This window comes from Eretmochelys imbricata, chromosome 9 (assembly GCF_965152235.1).
Source record: "Eretmochelys imbricata isolate rEreImb1 chromosome 9, rEreImb1.hap1, whole genome shotgun sequence".
Taxonomy (NCBI): domain Eukaryota; kingdom Metazoa; phylum Chordata; order Testudines; family Cheloniidae; genus Eretmochelys; species Eretmochelys imbricata.
The window spans coordinates 58,824,846-58,839,270 of NC_135580.1; the positions used below are offsets into that span (position 1 = coordinate 58,824,846).

The window sequence follows — 14,425 nt, forward strand, 5'->3', positions numbered from 1 at the left end:
TGGCTCTGCGGCCGTGTTTATGGCCATGTTAAGCAGCACACAGCATCCCAGCACGGCCTTCCCATTTGCACAGCTCAGGCCTGGCAGCATTGTCCAAAACAAGGAGCACCGGAGCCCAGTGCAGCAAAGCAGCCCCCATCCTATCAGCACCAGCAGGGAGAGCTGGACCCAGCCCCAGGGAACTGTACAACACAGGCCAGGGAACTGCCCCCCAACAATTCCTAGTGCAGATCTCGTAAGAAAACAGCCTGTCTGGATTTAAAAATGCCCTGTGATGGAGAATCTACCACACCCCTCGGAAAGTTGTTCCAGAGGCTAATTACTCTCACTTAAAAATGTATGCCCCATTTCGAAGAGCCCATGATTAAATATTTGTTCCCCACATAGATATAGACTGATCAAGACACCCCTTCACCTTCTCTGTGTTAAGCTAAATCGACTGAGCAAGTTGAGTCTCTCACTATAAGGCAGGTTTTCTAACCCCTTAATCATTCTCGCAGCTCTTCTCTGCACCTTCTCCAGTTTATCACCATCCTTCTTGAATTGTGGGCCCAAGAACTGGACACAGGATTCCAGCAGCGGTCACACCAGTGCCAAATACAGGCATAAAATACCCTCTCTGCTCCTGCTGGAGATTCCCCTGTTGATGCATCCCAGGGTCACATTAGCCCTTTTGGCCACAGTGTCACATTGGGAGCTCATGTTCAGCTGCTTATCCCCCAAATACCATGGCCCCCAAATTCCCAAGTGCCAGGTGAGCACTAACACATCACCCTCCCTGTACAACTACACACATATGCACACCCTTCACACACACACACCTTGCACCACCCCCAAACACACCTCTTTCTACAACCCAGCACAATCACACCCACCGTTATACAATACCAATGCACAATTACACGTCCCCGCACACCCAGAGACACCCGCCGGGCACAGTTCTCCCCATGCCATGCAAAGGTGCACAAAGCATTGCTCATACCTGCAGACACACAGATGTGTGCAAAGCCCCCATCTCCCCACAGTCACACATAACCGTCGGCCAGATCTATGCACTGGCCTGTCTCTGAGCCTTGCCACACTCACCCCATGGATTGCCCCTCTTGCCTCCAGCACATCCTGCTCCCAGCAGGGCCCACAGGAGCTTTGCCCCTGGGCTCCCTGGCAGCAGCCCTGGGCCTGGTGCCCCACTCTGGTCATTTATGCCCCCTCCTCCCAGGGGCCAAAGTCAGCCCAGCAGGACAGGGGCAGCATCCACAATATCATGCAGACGCCTCTTGTTCAGTCCCCCTCCTCAGCCTTTGCCTGCCAGGCCCACTTGCCTCTACAGAACCCCCTGGTGGCCAGCCACAGACACATCCTGGGTTAGGGCCAGGGGGAGCTCCCATGGCACCAGGTGAGGAGGACGGGATGCCGCTCTACCACCATTCCCTGTTGCTTTAGCTTCTGGGAAGGGCTCCCTAAGGACCCAAGTCGAGGCCACCTGACTGGTTCACGCCACAGTCACTGCGCATGGTGCTCTGTCCCCTTCCCGGTGTGTGTGTGTGTTGGGGGGGGACACACCGACCCAGGCTGATGAGCCAGCAGAGCGAGATCTTTTCACTCACGCAGGGGACACTCATGCTTTAAAATGCAGAGGTCCCAAGTTCAATCCCTGCTGCCAAATCCCGGGGCGCAGGCAGCATTAGACAGGGCAGCTTAGTGCGAAGGGTGCACTCACCAGAGTGTTTCTATACACGACAGAGCCACAGGGCCCTTCTTCAGCATTGAGTCTGCCCCAAAGAGCCCCAGGGCTTGAAGAATGGGGCCAGCTACAGTCAGGATTGAGGAACACCAGCAGAGCTGGGGTGGGGGGGAAGCCCAGGGCTGGGTTAGCTGCAGGGGCTGCAGGTTGGGACTGCGGGGCACTGACAAAGCTCTGTGTGTGTGGGAAGCCCAGGGCTGGCTCAGCAGGGGACTACAGGTCGGGACTGAGGGGCACCAACAGACCTGTGTGTGTGTGGGAAGCCCAGGGCTGGCTCAGCAGGGGGCTGCAGGTCGGGACTGAGGGGCACTGGCAGAGCTCATAAGATGCCAACTATCCCTGTTTCAGAGGCCCAGTCCCTTCTTTTTCTGGAAGCATTTGCAAGCCTGGCTCTGTGCAAAGCTCTCAGCCTGAAGGCTTTCACCAAAAATGAAAGGTGTGTTCCTCTTCCACCCCATGTCTCCCTATTTATAGCATTCAAGTGGTGGCAGGTGTGTGCCGGGCGTGTGGGAAGCTCCAGACTGGAATTGCAGGGCATGCTGCAGATCCTTGGCGCAGCTTCATTGTGGCTCTGGCCTCGGGCTGGGGAAGCACAAGGCAGGATTGTGGGGCACTGGCAGAGCTGGGATGGGAGCTGGGTGATCTGCCCCATCCTTCACTCACTGTACCAACTCAAGCCTGTAAGACCAGCCGCTCCCTCCTATGAGTCTCACACATCATTTAGTGAAAAGGGGGCAGTGTCTACAAAAACTCCACCAGGGGAATCCAGTGCTGGTTAATCATCCACCAGGCCATGGGATCCCAGTGCTCTGCCCCAGCTGTCCAGAGGCCCCACATCCCCTCGGTACTGCAGCCTAAGCAATGAGTCACCCAGCACCTCAGAGCCGGGGCCCCCAACTACAGCCCCCCACCTGGCTCCCTGAACAGGCCCGGACAGTCAGCTCCCCCCACCACTTGGGAGGTTTGGGAGAGAGCGACTGACCATGCAGTCCCCTCTGCTTTCTGAGCCTGTTCCGGAGTGACAGCACACGCCCTGATCCAGGGAGAGCCCAGAGCTGGAGCCAAGCACAGCCCTGCTGGGACTGGGAGCACTGCCCTGCGTGCTGGGGGGAGCCCCCCTGGAATGAGAGGGGCATGTGCAGGAGGCAGCCAGACGGGCTGGTGTGGCCCCTGCAACGCTCTCTCTTGCAATCACTCCTAACCACAAGGGCCAGCTGTGCCTTCTCCCCAGGATGGGTGAACCTAGCAGGCCCATCTTAGTAGGGCAGGAGCACAGCAACTGAAGTGGGATCCATTCAGGCTAGAAATAAGGTAGACATTTTTAAAGGGCAGGGGACCCACCCTGGGGAACAGCTCGCCTAGGAATGTGGATCCATCACTTGGAGTGGAGGCCAGCCTGAAACGGCGCTCTCACTCACCCAGGAGCAATGGCTGGAGGCAGAAATCCCTGCCTTGTACTGGCTGGCCTGCATTAGCTAGGGAATCTGACAGGACAATCACAATGCTCCCTTCCAGCCCTAAAAGCTACGAGTGGCCTAGTCACAAACAGACCTTGGAGCCCGGACACCTGGGTTCCATTTCCAGCGCTATCGCTCACTCGTTGCCTGAGCTCAGGCAAGTCCCCAAGTCCAGCATATTCAGTGGTTTTGGGAGCCCAGCCTGAGACCCAGGGCATAGTCTCCAGAGTCGCTGAAGCAACGTCGATGGGAGCTGGGGGTGCTCATCTCCGCTGCACCCTTCATGCTGCGGTTTCATCACCCAGTCCATTGATTCACACCGCATACCCTGGTGCAGCAGAGGAGGGTTACACCCTCGGGGTCCCAAACACAAGGTGCTCCTGACCACTTGAAAATGCTGCCCTGACCTGCTCCATGCCTCAGTTTCCCCACCTGTGGAATGGAACCAAAGCTGGTGGCATTCAGGGCAGAGAGTCAGTTTGGTTTTACAGCATTTGAGCACAAAAGTCCCAACCTGTCTATTCATCTCTGTGCTCCCTGAGAGCCCTGCTGCACTGACAAAGAGTGATGCTCCTCCTCTACCTGGAGTCCAGACGGGAGAGCTGGCCCTTAGCTCTCTGAGATACCAGGCCCTGAATGCAGAGGGGTAGAGCACAAAAGGGACCCTGGCCCTCTGCTTTTGTAATGGGGAGAAAAGTTTTAACGGGCATAAAGTCAGTGGGATTGTGCAGGCGGCTGGAACTGTGCCGGCGGCTGGGAATGTGGCCCGCAGGTTTCTGGCCAGTGAATTCTCTCATTCCTGGCCTGTTTGTCTCTGCATGGGAGCTCTCCAAGTGGGCTGATGCCTTTGGGTTGCCCCAACACCTGCTAAAACAGTGGAAAGACTCCCATTGACTCCAGTGGGCTTTGGCTCAACCAACTGGGGTCCCAGGCTCTGGAAGGAGCAAGGCCCAGCTCAGGGAGGGGGGAGCTGCCTGATAGCTCCCTTGGCAGAAAGGCTGCCTGTGGGCCGGGACACCCCAACATGAGCTGTGGCTGGCATAGCAGCCACCTGCCTGCCAGGGGAACTCTGCTCCAGAGGTAAGTCTGCCCAGGAGGCCAGTCACTGGCTGGCAGGCGCAAGAGAGTCACACAGGGTGTCCCTGTCCCCTTTTGAGGAGAGATGCCAACACTTGGAAGCCAAGGTCTTTACTCCGACCTCTCTGCACTGCCGCCTGAGGAGAGGTCAAGCTGCATCCACCGGGGGCTGGCACCACCACTGCAGAAGGGAACAGAGCCTGCAGGGACACGAGTCCACAGAGGTGTCAGGATCCCATGTGCCAGATGCCACTGTGGGGAGAGGGCGGGGCTACTGGGCAATGCCATATGGGAGACCTCCTGACTTGGGGAAGGTGCACACTCTGCCCTCACCTTGGGGAGGAGTGGATTTTATATTTGTTCTTTCTTCCTTTCCTCTAATCCAGTGGTTCTCAAACTGTGGGTTGGGACCCCAAAGTGGGTCATGACCCTGTTGTAATGGGGTCACCAGAGCTGGCATTAGACTTGCTGGGACCTGAGCCCGAGCCCAAGTCTGAGCCCTGGGCTGCTGGGCTCAGGTTACAGCTTCCCCCACCTGGGGCTGAAGCCCTCGGGCTTCGACTTTGGTCTCCCGCCAGCTTAGGGCAACAGGGATCGGATGGGCTCAGGCTTCAGTCCCCCCTCCTGGGGTCGTGTAGTAATTTTTGTTGTGGGAAGGGAGTTGCGGTGCAATGAAGTTTGAGAACCCCTGCTAATCCAATGGAAGTCTGTGCATGCAGGAAACATTGCAGCCAGAGCTAAAGCCACATGCCAGCTAGCCACAAAGCTCTGAGCGGGCTGGCATAGGCTCCCCTCAGCACTCCCAAAACTCATGAGGTTCTAACTCTCGTGAGATGCATTTTCAGAGCAATTTTCATCATCTCCAGGGCTCATCGACTGGGACAGAGAACTTCCACCACAATTTCATGGAATACCGATCCCAAAATCCCCATCTCCTCCCACCCCATCACTGAAAAGGCTTACAGTGACCTCTGCTGGAGAATTAGGTCAACTGCAGCCACATGGAGACATGCAAAACTCAAATATCCTGGAGGGGAAGACAATCTCCCACCTCCAAGCTTGGAGCTAGTGGCTGACTGCTGGGCTATGTTTGGGACAGGCCTTAACGCTTAGGTTGACCTGTGCCCTGGCTGCAGGAAGCACTGACTCGAACCCTTAGACTGGCTCAGAGCATGTGGGACCCACCACTCTGCAGGCAGCCCAGGGCATGACATACTCAGGGGCTTGGAGCAGCATCCAGGATTCAGGTAGCTGCTGATGGGAAGGCAGCGCTGTCCCAGTCAGAACAGGGTGGCTTGCATGGGCATCTCCCACCTAGTGGCAGCAAGACTGTGATGCCCTCAGACCCTGGCTAGAGACAGTGAGTTGAGAAGAACTGACAGCCCCAGGTAAAGGCTACGGGGCCTCAGATGCTTGCTTGAGAGGAGATGAACTGTGCTGGGAAAATCCTCCCTGAGTAGGTGGGGACCAGTCCCCAGCCCTTCCTTCATCCCCTTCCATGGCCCTTTCCCCTGGCATGAGAGGCCTGTGGCACAGTCCTCAATGCCCAGGGCTGGGGGAAGGAGACTTGTGCTAAGGACCTCTCCAGGCAGCTCATGACAGCACAGATAATAATCTGCATGTCACCTTCACCTGAGGGGCATGTCCTACAGACCCCGTTGCACAGCGGGGGAAACTTAGGCACAGCATTTGCCCAGGCTCACACAGAGAGTGAGTGGAGGTCTGGGAATAGAATCCAGGAGTCCAGACTCCCAGTGTAGTGCTCTAATCACTGGTTCATGCTGTCCTTGTCAGTCCTCCCATGGAAGCCTTGATCCCCCACTGTGAAGCTGGAGGGATGCAGAGAGGGGGTCTGTGTGGGGAGGAAAGCAAACAGTGCGTGACGCCTCAGAGAGGCAATTGCTGCTAGGATGGGGTCTGGTGACACAACAGTGGCAGTGGACCTTTGGGAGCAAACCCTGCCACGCCCCCTTCTCCATGCATTTGGTATCAGCCCTGGCACCAGCACGGGACACCCAGCACCAGACTTACAGGCACTTGGGAACCTTGTGGAGACGCTGTACCCATGCACACTGCATCAGTGGGAGGGGGGGACAGGGCTGGCAGCTTTGCTGTTTCTGGAGCAGGGAACCAGGACTCAGGTGTACTGGATCCTTTTCTCAGCTCTGCCACTGACCCACTGAGTGGCTTTGGGCAAGTCACTTCCCCTCTAGAAGGCCAATAAGGCCACACAGCACTCCCCCTTCAAGGATCTCCAAGCATGTTACAGGCATTGGCCCATCAACCCTCCTGACCCCTTGTGAGGTGGCTCATGATCCTCAAACCCATGTTCCTGATGGGGAAACTGAGGCACAGAGCAGGGAGGTGAGTGGCTTTCTGAGAGTGGCCCAGGAATCCTGTGGCAGGTGGGGAAGAGCACTGAGGTCTCCCTACCCAGGGCTTAGCCTCTAATAATCCTCCCCCAGGTGCTGAAGAGCTGGGAGACCCTGTAAGGCAGCCCCACAGAGAGGAGTCAATTATTGGTAACTAGGCCGCCTCCTGAGCTGTCATTGGCCCTAGTGTGCCTATGGGATAATCTGCAGATGGCTGCCCCCGTTGTACCAACTCCCCTGGCAGCTGCCCCAATTGTACCAACTCCCCTGGCTAGTCAGAGTCCGGGAGGCCTATTCTCCCCTTCCTGGCACCTAGTGTTGTAATCTAGATCTGTCTGTCCCTGACCCGCCCCAGCAGAGCAGAGCATGGGGAGCAGGTGGAGAACAGCTCCTGGCCCTTTAAATCCTGATTAACACTGGGCCTTTAAAATGGACGTGAGGGTTAAGCCCTTCTTAACCCAGTGGTCTGGGTCAGAGAGGAGGGGCTGGAGCTAGTCTGGGTCCCAAGGATTTTTAACCTCCCCTGCCGCTGAGTGCTGGTCCTGCTGACCTTCTTGGTCCCCTACCCCAGGCCAGTGGGGTTTTTAAATTGCATTCAGAGGAACCCCTTTGTGCCAGGTCCCTGGGGGGCTAGTTTTAATCCTGAAGGGTTTGCCCTCAAGGGAGGGCAATAGGGCAGGGAAGAGAAATTGTCTGATTCTGCCTCAAAACTTTCCTCACCCCCAAGTAAGCTGCCTAAAGGCCCAGCGTGGAAACAGCTGAGTGAAAGCAGGAAAGCCCTGGGACCCTGCCCTTTCTAGGGAGAAAGCACCTGCCTTTGGGGAGGGGGAGAAGAATGCTTCCCCCTTCTCTGTGGCTTCCATAGCACCAGCTCTCTAGAGCTCCCTGCCCATCCCTGTAACCACAGCCTGCTACCCACCCCTTAGCCATGTTTGGAGGGGGCCCTTTCTGCTCCCTTTGGAGCTTGTTCCTCTTGGCTGCACTGCTCCCCCTAGAGCTGAGTATGGGGGAGGAAGAGAAGGAGCCAGCTACCCTAAGTGCCCTGGCTGGGGTGTCCTCCTTGCCCCTCATCCAGATGCTGCTAGAGCAGGTCCCCAGTGCCTGGCCCTGCTGCCGCCGGAAGCAGCTGGCCAGCGGGCAGCCGCTGCGTTACATGCTCAACCTGTACCAGAATGTGGCAGACCGGTCTGGAAGACCCCGCCAGAACCGTAAGCTGGGCACCAATGCTGTGCGCCTGGTCAGGCCCTTTGCCAAGATGAGGCAGCCTGGGGCAGGTGAGTCACTAGGCATAGGGGGGCAGGCAGGTTGGTCTCCTGGGGTGGGTGAGCCATCCGGCAGTGGGCAGGTGGGTCTCCTGGGGTGGTGGAGCCACTGGGGGGTTGGCTGGAGGGGGTGGGAGGAGACGATCGAGCTGGTGCCTCCCTGGAAATGGTTCTGTTCCCAGGGGGCTGGTGTTTGAATGGGGGGCACTGGCTGCATAGTGCCCAGGGCTTGAAGGAGATGGCAGCTGGAAGGGCAGCTGTAGGGAGCTGGGAACCCTGCTACCATAACGCTGATTGTGCTTGTAAAGTCACCAGTCAGGAGGATTCTGCTTCTTTGCCAGAGCTCCCCACTCTCAGTCCCCCTCCTCTATGCTGCCGTTAGCTCCCTCCTGCTCTGGCCCACTGGCACTAGAACAGGAGAGCTGATCTTCTGGCAGCAGGTGGCCTGGCAGAGTCTTGTTGCTCCAGGCCTTGTTGTGCAGAACTGGCCCCCGTGTGGGTTCTTTAGGTCAGGATCCCAGCTAGTGAGCCTCCCCCTGGCTGGGGGCAGGCTGGATACAGGGGTCTCCCTGCTCCAGGGATGCTCTGCTCTGTACGCTGGCACAAATGGCCATGTTCGTTACTGCAGCATGTTGGCCCTTTCCAGTCCAAAGCACCTGCCTGTGCTCCCTGGTGCCTGGAGCTGGGCAAGCTAGTGACAGGAAGGGCTAAGGCAGTGTCCCACCCCCATGCTTCTCTGCAGGTCTTGTGCACGATGGGAACTGTACTGAGCTCTTAGCCAAGGAAGTGAACTCTCGACTTTGCCTTGTCACCTCTGTGCTGCCAACCTCACTCCTCCCTGCACACAACTGCTGTTTGTTTCCACCCCTCCTCCTCTCTGGCTGCATGGTGCTCAGGGACCCAGGTTACCTTGGGACTCTGGTTCTCACGGGCTTCTGGGTGGGAGGGGAGACCTGCATGCCCAGAGAGCTGACCAAGGTGTATTGCCCTCCCAGGCACTCGGCAATCTACCCTCAGTCACAACCAGCTGGTCTCCCCTGGCATCTGCTGCTAGCTGTTTGCATGACTGAGCTGAGTGCTGCTGCAGGTAGCAGCCAAGCGTAACTCTTCATACTAAGACTGTCCAGTCTGTTATGTCAAATGGAGCCGCAGGAAGGGGGTGTGTTCTGCTGTCTGCTGGGGAGAGGCCCAGAGCAGAGACTTGTTTCCTTCATTCAGCTATTTATAGGGACAAACCCAGAGTCTGGGCTAGGAAGAGCAGTGCTTCCGGTTAGCTCTCTAATTGGGAACCATAAAAAGATTTTTGGGTGTGGGCTGGTTGCTGCCCCCTTCCTCAAGGGCTGGAGCCCAGCCTAGTCACAGCTCTGCATCCCCGCTGGTCTGTGGCAAGAGAGTGAGTCTGGCTACTGTCTCAATGTGTCAAGCAGCATGCCTGCTGCTCCCATTGCCAAGGAGGCCATGGAGAGCCAGGAAAGCTCAGCTGTTTCCCAAGCCTCTAATAAAGGGGATGTGATCAGTCTGGCCACGCTTTGCCGTGAGCAGGCTCCTCTTCCGCCCCCACCCCTGTGAGGTGCTCCTGGGACAGCCCTGTGTCCATGGGGGGGGCAACGAGGCCCAGGAATGAAATAATTCTCTCAAGGTCACACAACCAGACCACGGCATGTTAAAGAATGAAACCAAGGTCGCCTGACTCCTGTCCTAACCACTATGCCCGGCTGCCTCAAGTGGATAATGGCATATGACTCTTGCCATGGCAGGTGTTCACATGCAAGGGGGGTTCAGGCTCAGCCAGAGGCCATGTGAGATGTTGCCACAGCACTGGCTCAAGGGAAACTCCTGCCTTCTTGGTGAGGGCCGAGGTTCTTCCCAGCTCTGACATGGCCTTGTCTTGTGCTGGCAGGCATTCTCCTTCCCTCCCCATCCGTCTCTGCTCCTCCAGGCAGCCCTGCAAGATGCTGATACGCTAATCTGGTTCTAGTACCTTCCTGGCTGGGGCTTTGTACCTTCTGGACTTCTCTAATGCCTTCCATGTGACCTTGATGCTTTCCAAACCGCGGGTGGGGGAGGAAATCTTTCATGCTCTCTCTGATGCATAAAGAGCTTGAACAATTTAGAAGGAATAAGGTCTCTTTCAGAAGATCAGGAATATGGCTCTCTTGCTAAAGATCTCTCTGGGGCACCTGTGGGAGCAGCCTGGATACTTGATACAGAGCATTCCTCCAGCAGTTTGTTGGACACTTGAGTTAAATTAACCAAAACAGCTTCCCCTCTCAATCAAGTTTCACTTCCTTGATTTCTGTAATGATGTAAACATCTCCAGCTGTCCATAAAGCCGCCTAGGAAAAACCAGGTCGAAATTATGACTTTAGGGACAAAACTACTTCCATTAAAAATAATAATAATCCTGTGTGGCACTTTTTCTAAAGAAGCAAACTGGGCAGAAAAGCCTGGTCTATCCAGGTCATTCTTAGTGCCCCTTTGAGGCCTTCAGGAGATGCATGGGAGCGTTTGAGCTACCTCCTAGGTGGTGTGGGCAGTTCCAGGAGGAGAGGGTGAAAGGGGGCACTGGCTGTTCCAGGAGCATGGGCACAAACTCCCCAAAGTGGCTTGTATGTAAGTTTGAGGCTGTTCTGTCTTGCTTTTGGGAACACTAACTCCATCTCCTCCCTCCCCCCCACATAGGCGCCTGGTACATGCAGACTCTCGACTACCACCTGAACATCCAGCCAGGAAGTGAACATCTGGTGAGAGCCACTGTGGTTTATTCTAAGACTCTGCTAGTGGCTCATGCCCAGCTCTCTTGTGTGGTTCAGCTGGCTGGGGAGGCTGGGGTTCCAAAGCTCTCACCCCCTCAAAGAGGCAAGAGGAATGCCCTTGTCTCCTCTAGGATGGACAGCTGGGAGGAGAGGGACATCACTTCCCACTCTTTGCCATGGGCCTGGGACTCCAAGAAGAGCCAGCTGCTCCGCCTTAGTCATGTGTGTATCTGGCTGGGACCAGCTGATGGCTCAGAGCCTGAAGTTGGCTGGGAGGAGACTGCTTCCATGAATGACCCTTTCCTGTTGCTCTACCTCAATGACACTCAGAAAGGCCTCCGGGCCAAGACAGGGAAAGCTGGCTTGAAGGAGACTCCTGATGGGCCAGTGCTGAGTCGCAAAGCTCGCCAGGCAGGCAACCTCATCCTGGATCTCCCCAGCTACTCGCAGAAGACCAGCACTGAGAAGGACGAGTGTGCTCTCCACTCCTTCCGGGTCAGCTTCAACCAGCTGGGCTGGGACCACTGGATCATCGCCCCCCACCGGTACAACCCCAAGTACTGCAAGGGCACATGCCCCCGCATCCTGCGCTATGGCTACAACTCCCCCAACCATGCCATCGTGCAGAACTTCATCAACCAGCTGGTGGACCAGAGTGTCCCCCGACCCTCCTGTGTGCCCTACAAGTACAGCCCCATCAGTGTGCTGATGATTGAGCAAAGTGGCAGCATCCTCTATAAAGAGTATGAAGATATGATAGCAGAGTCCTGCACCTGTAGATAAAGCCCTCCCCACTAGAACCATTCACCATGTCTAACAACCATCTGAGCTTGCATGAAGACATGGTGATCCTTCACCTGGCCTCCCCACTCCAACTCAGTCTATGGTGAACCAGATGCCCAGCTGTCTGAAGTAATTTGCTTAATGTGCATTTAATTTTTTGCATTTTTGACAGCCCCCTCTATATACACACACACACACACACACACACACACACAAGGATCTGGGTTTTTAAGAAAGTTTGTCCAATTTTTTTTGGCTTGGTCCTCCGCCTCCATTGCACAATGGACACTGGGCTCTGCTGGGATGTTTTACAAATGGATTTTTATGCAAATGTTGTGGAATAGCAATTTTTAAAGGGAAGAGTTTGCTGGGCCTTGTATTAAAGGACTGCCACTTTGTATCTTCTCTTCGGGGCACTCCTCTTCCTGCTAGGGAGCTTTACAGGACTGGATGGAAGCATGACTAGTCAAATGGCTCAGCCATTGGCAGGGCGGTGAGATGGACTGACATCTAGAGAATATACTAACTGTCATGCCATCTGGGTTTTGTCTGATGCTCTCTGAGCTTCCTCTTGTATGAAGAGACTGTTCCATCTGTGTTCAAGAACAGTTGCGTGGCCAGGTGGGAACTGGGCATGGCTCCAATGCACCAAGGGGCCATGGAGAAGGTGGCAATGTGCTTGTCAGAACTCTCTAGAGGAATAGTAGCTAGGCTGGAGTTATAGGTGAGATGCCTGGAGCTTGGGCCTCTTCTACTGAAGATTTTTGGGGCAGGGAAGCTAAATCTTCTGCAGGCAAATGGAACCTAAAATGAGTCTGGAGCAGGGAGCGATGATGCCAATTGGTTCTAATACTCAAAGGCTTCCCCCTATGGGTCAATGTCTCCCTCTCGCCAGTGCTGGCTTTTTGGTTTCTGTGTGGGTCCTTCACTTTAAGGGCTTCCATATACTTAATTTGAGTTTAGGCTGGTACTGTCCTGTGACTTCTATATCTGCTGTCCCCCTGTCCAGCTCTGGCATTGGCCACTAATCCCAGTAGATCACATGTACACTTGACCTGTCCAAATAAATACCTTTGTAGTCTGCATCAGTAGCTTGTTGGGCTATGTGAGCTAGGGGCTGGCCAGAGGGCTCTAGAGACAATGCATGGTGAGGGGGGAGCACAGGATCTGGAGAGTCACTTTCTCAAAGCCCTGGGTCTTTCTGGGCCATGGCTTCAGGGGAGAGGGAAGGGCAGTTTTTAAAAGTCCTTCTCTAGGAACTGAAAAGAACACACTTCAAGTGAAGCACTAAACTTTTTTTAATCTTAAAAAGGGAACCCCTTGCAGGGCCCGATGGTGTTGAGATGCAACTCATCTCCTAGCACTAGGGCCCAGTCACGCAAGGCCTCCAGCAAGTTCTGGCTAATCCCCTCCAGCTGTGAACTCTAGTAAATTGCCCACCTTTACTAGACACTTGTGTTTTAGACTCTCTTGGAACTACCTGAAACCCATCACTCCCCCAGATCAACTTGGATGAGATTTTAGTGTTTAATGCAACCTTTTTTCTTTTCTTTCCCTTTGGTTCAAAGCATCTTAGAAGCAGAGTCCAGAGACCTTTCTCCTAGTCTTTCCTCTTTACCTATTGCTGCACCAGCCTGAGTATTCCCCAGTTCCACTGAACCCTGGTTACAATGTTGCTTGGCTTTCATTGCTTTCCTTTCTGTAGCCTGCCATAATCTAATGAATTCCTGTTACAGCCTTTTCTATTTATTATATGCTGTATTTAAGTGTTATGTAAATAAATTGGTTTGTTTTGCTAAAAAGAATCCTAGCCTTCTCTTGGGTGGGAGGGACCTGTCCTCTACTGGCAGGTCTTTCTAACCCCCCACAATGTGGTAGATTTCCACTGGGCAAGGAGTGGGTTAAGAATCCAAGTCTGGGGGCAGACAACTTCAGGCAAGCAAGGCTCTATCCTGATCCTGTTAAATAGACCCCATCTTGCTATGCAGCTCCCCCAGGCTGAGTCCAGGCCCCTGTCTAGTCTTCCCTTTTCAGCATGTTCCAGGGCTGGTGACTGCCTCACTGGCAGAGGGTCTGCTGAACTTCGTGTTTCTGGAAGTGGAAGGTGGTTTGGGTGGCATTGTTCTTTCATCTCCCTGGAGGTCATGTGGACTCTTGGCCACTATCTCAAGGCCATGCCATGGGATGCTATGGCAAAGATCCCTATAACACAGCCCCTCTGCAAGTGAGGGGATTTACTTCTGGGATAGCTAGGAAGGCCTGGCAGCTAGCGCAGAGACCAGGCACAGTGACATACCCAGCAGCTGGAGCAGTGGGGTGCCCTTCTTGGGCAGTGCCAAGGAAACAATGGTAGCTACCCACAGACTGATGCACAAGCTTCAAAGCTCAGATCCAAAGCTGGGCTACGCCAAAGGACAATCTGGATCAATGGCAGTGCTGAGGGCAAGATGGTGGCTCTGAACTGACCCACCACCTTTCCCCAGCAGGGTGGGGTGGTCTCCTCAGCTGTGAAAAGAGCCAGGAGATGGACAATTGCAGAGCTAACCTGTGAGTCTGAGTGAGGTGACATGTTTTGCTAAGAAGGACTCAGATTCCTTCTTATGTCACATGCCCAGGATGATCTCTAGGGCTAGCCCTTGTCCACCTCTGCGACACTGCAGAAGAGGCTAAACAGTGTGCAATGTAAAGTGGTGCTTGGCCCTGAGCTGCCAGCCTTGGAGCCTGCAGTTGTCTGTCACTCCGAGCAGAGGCAGCAGCGAAGCATCCCTGCGCCCACTCTGTGTGTGGCAGGCTTTCCTGAGCTGCACCTATGCAGCTGTGAGCAGAGTTCAGTCTCCAGGGCCTGCTCTGGCCTGGGCCCCTCTGAGCTGCATTAAATGCCCAGCCAGTGTGGGAGGAGACTGGCTGCTTGACTAGATGTGGCAATACCTGGGCTGAGGCTGAAAGGGGAGTTGCTGCTCAGGAGGCCGAGGCC

General features: G+C 55.0%; 1 protein-coding gene across 1 annotated transcript; it reads left to right on the forward strand.

Annotated features, from left to right (window-relative positions):
• The first annotated feature begins 7,578 nt into the window (after positions 1–7,578).
• Positions 7,579–11,451, forward strand: BMP15 (bone morphogenetic protein 15). Its single transcript, XM_077826994.1, has 2 exons — positions 7,579–7,924; positions 10,595–11,451. The coding sequence occupies exons 1-2, from the start codon at positions 7,579–7,581 to the stop codon at positions 11,449–11,451; spliced, it is 1,203 nt and encodes a 400-aa protein (XP_077683120.1).
• The last annotated feature ends 2,974 nt before the right edge of the window (positions 11,452–14,425 follow it).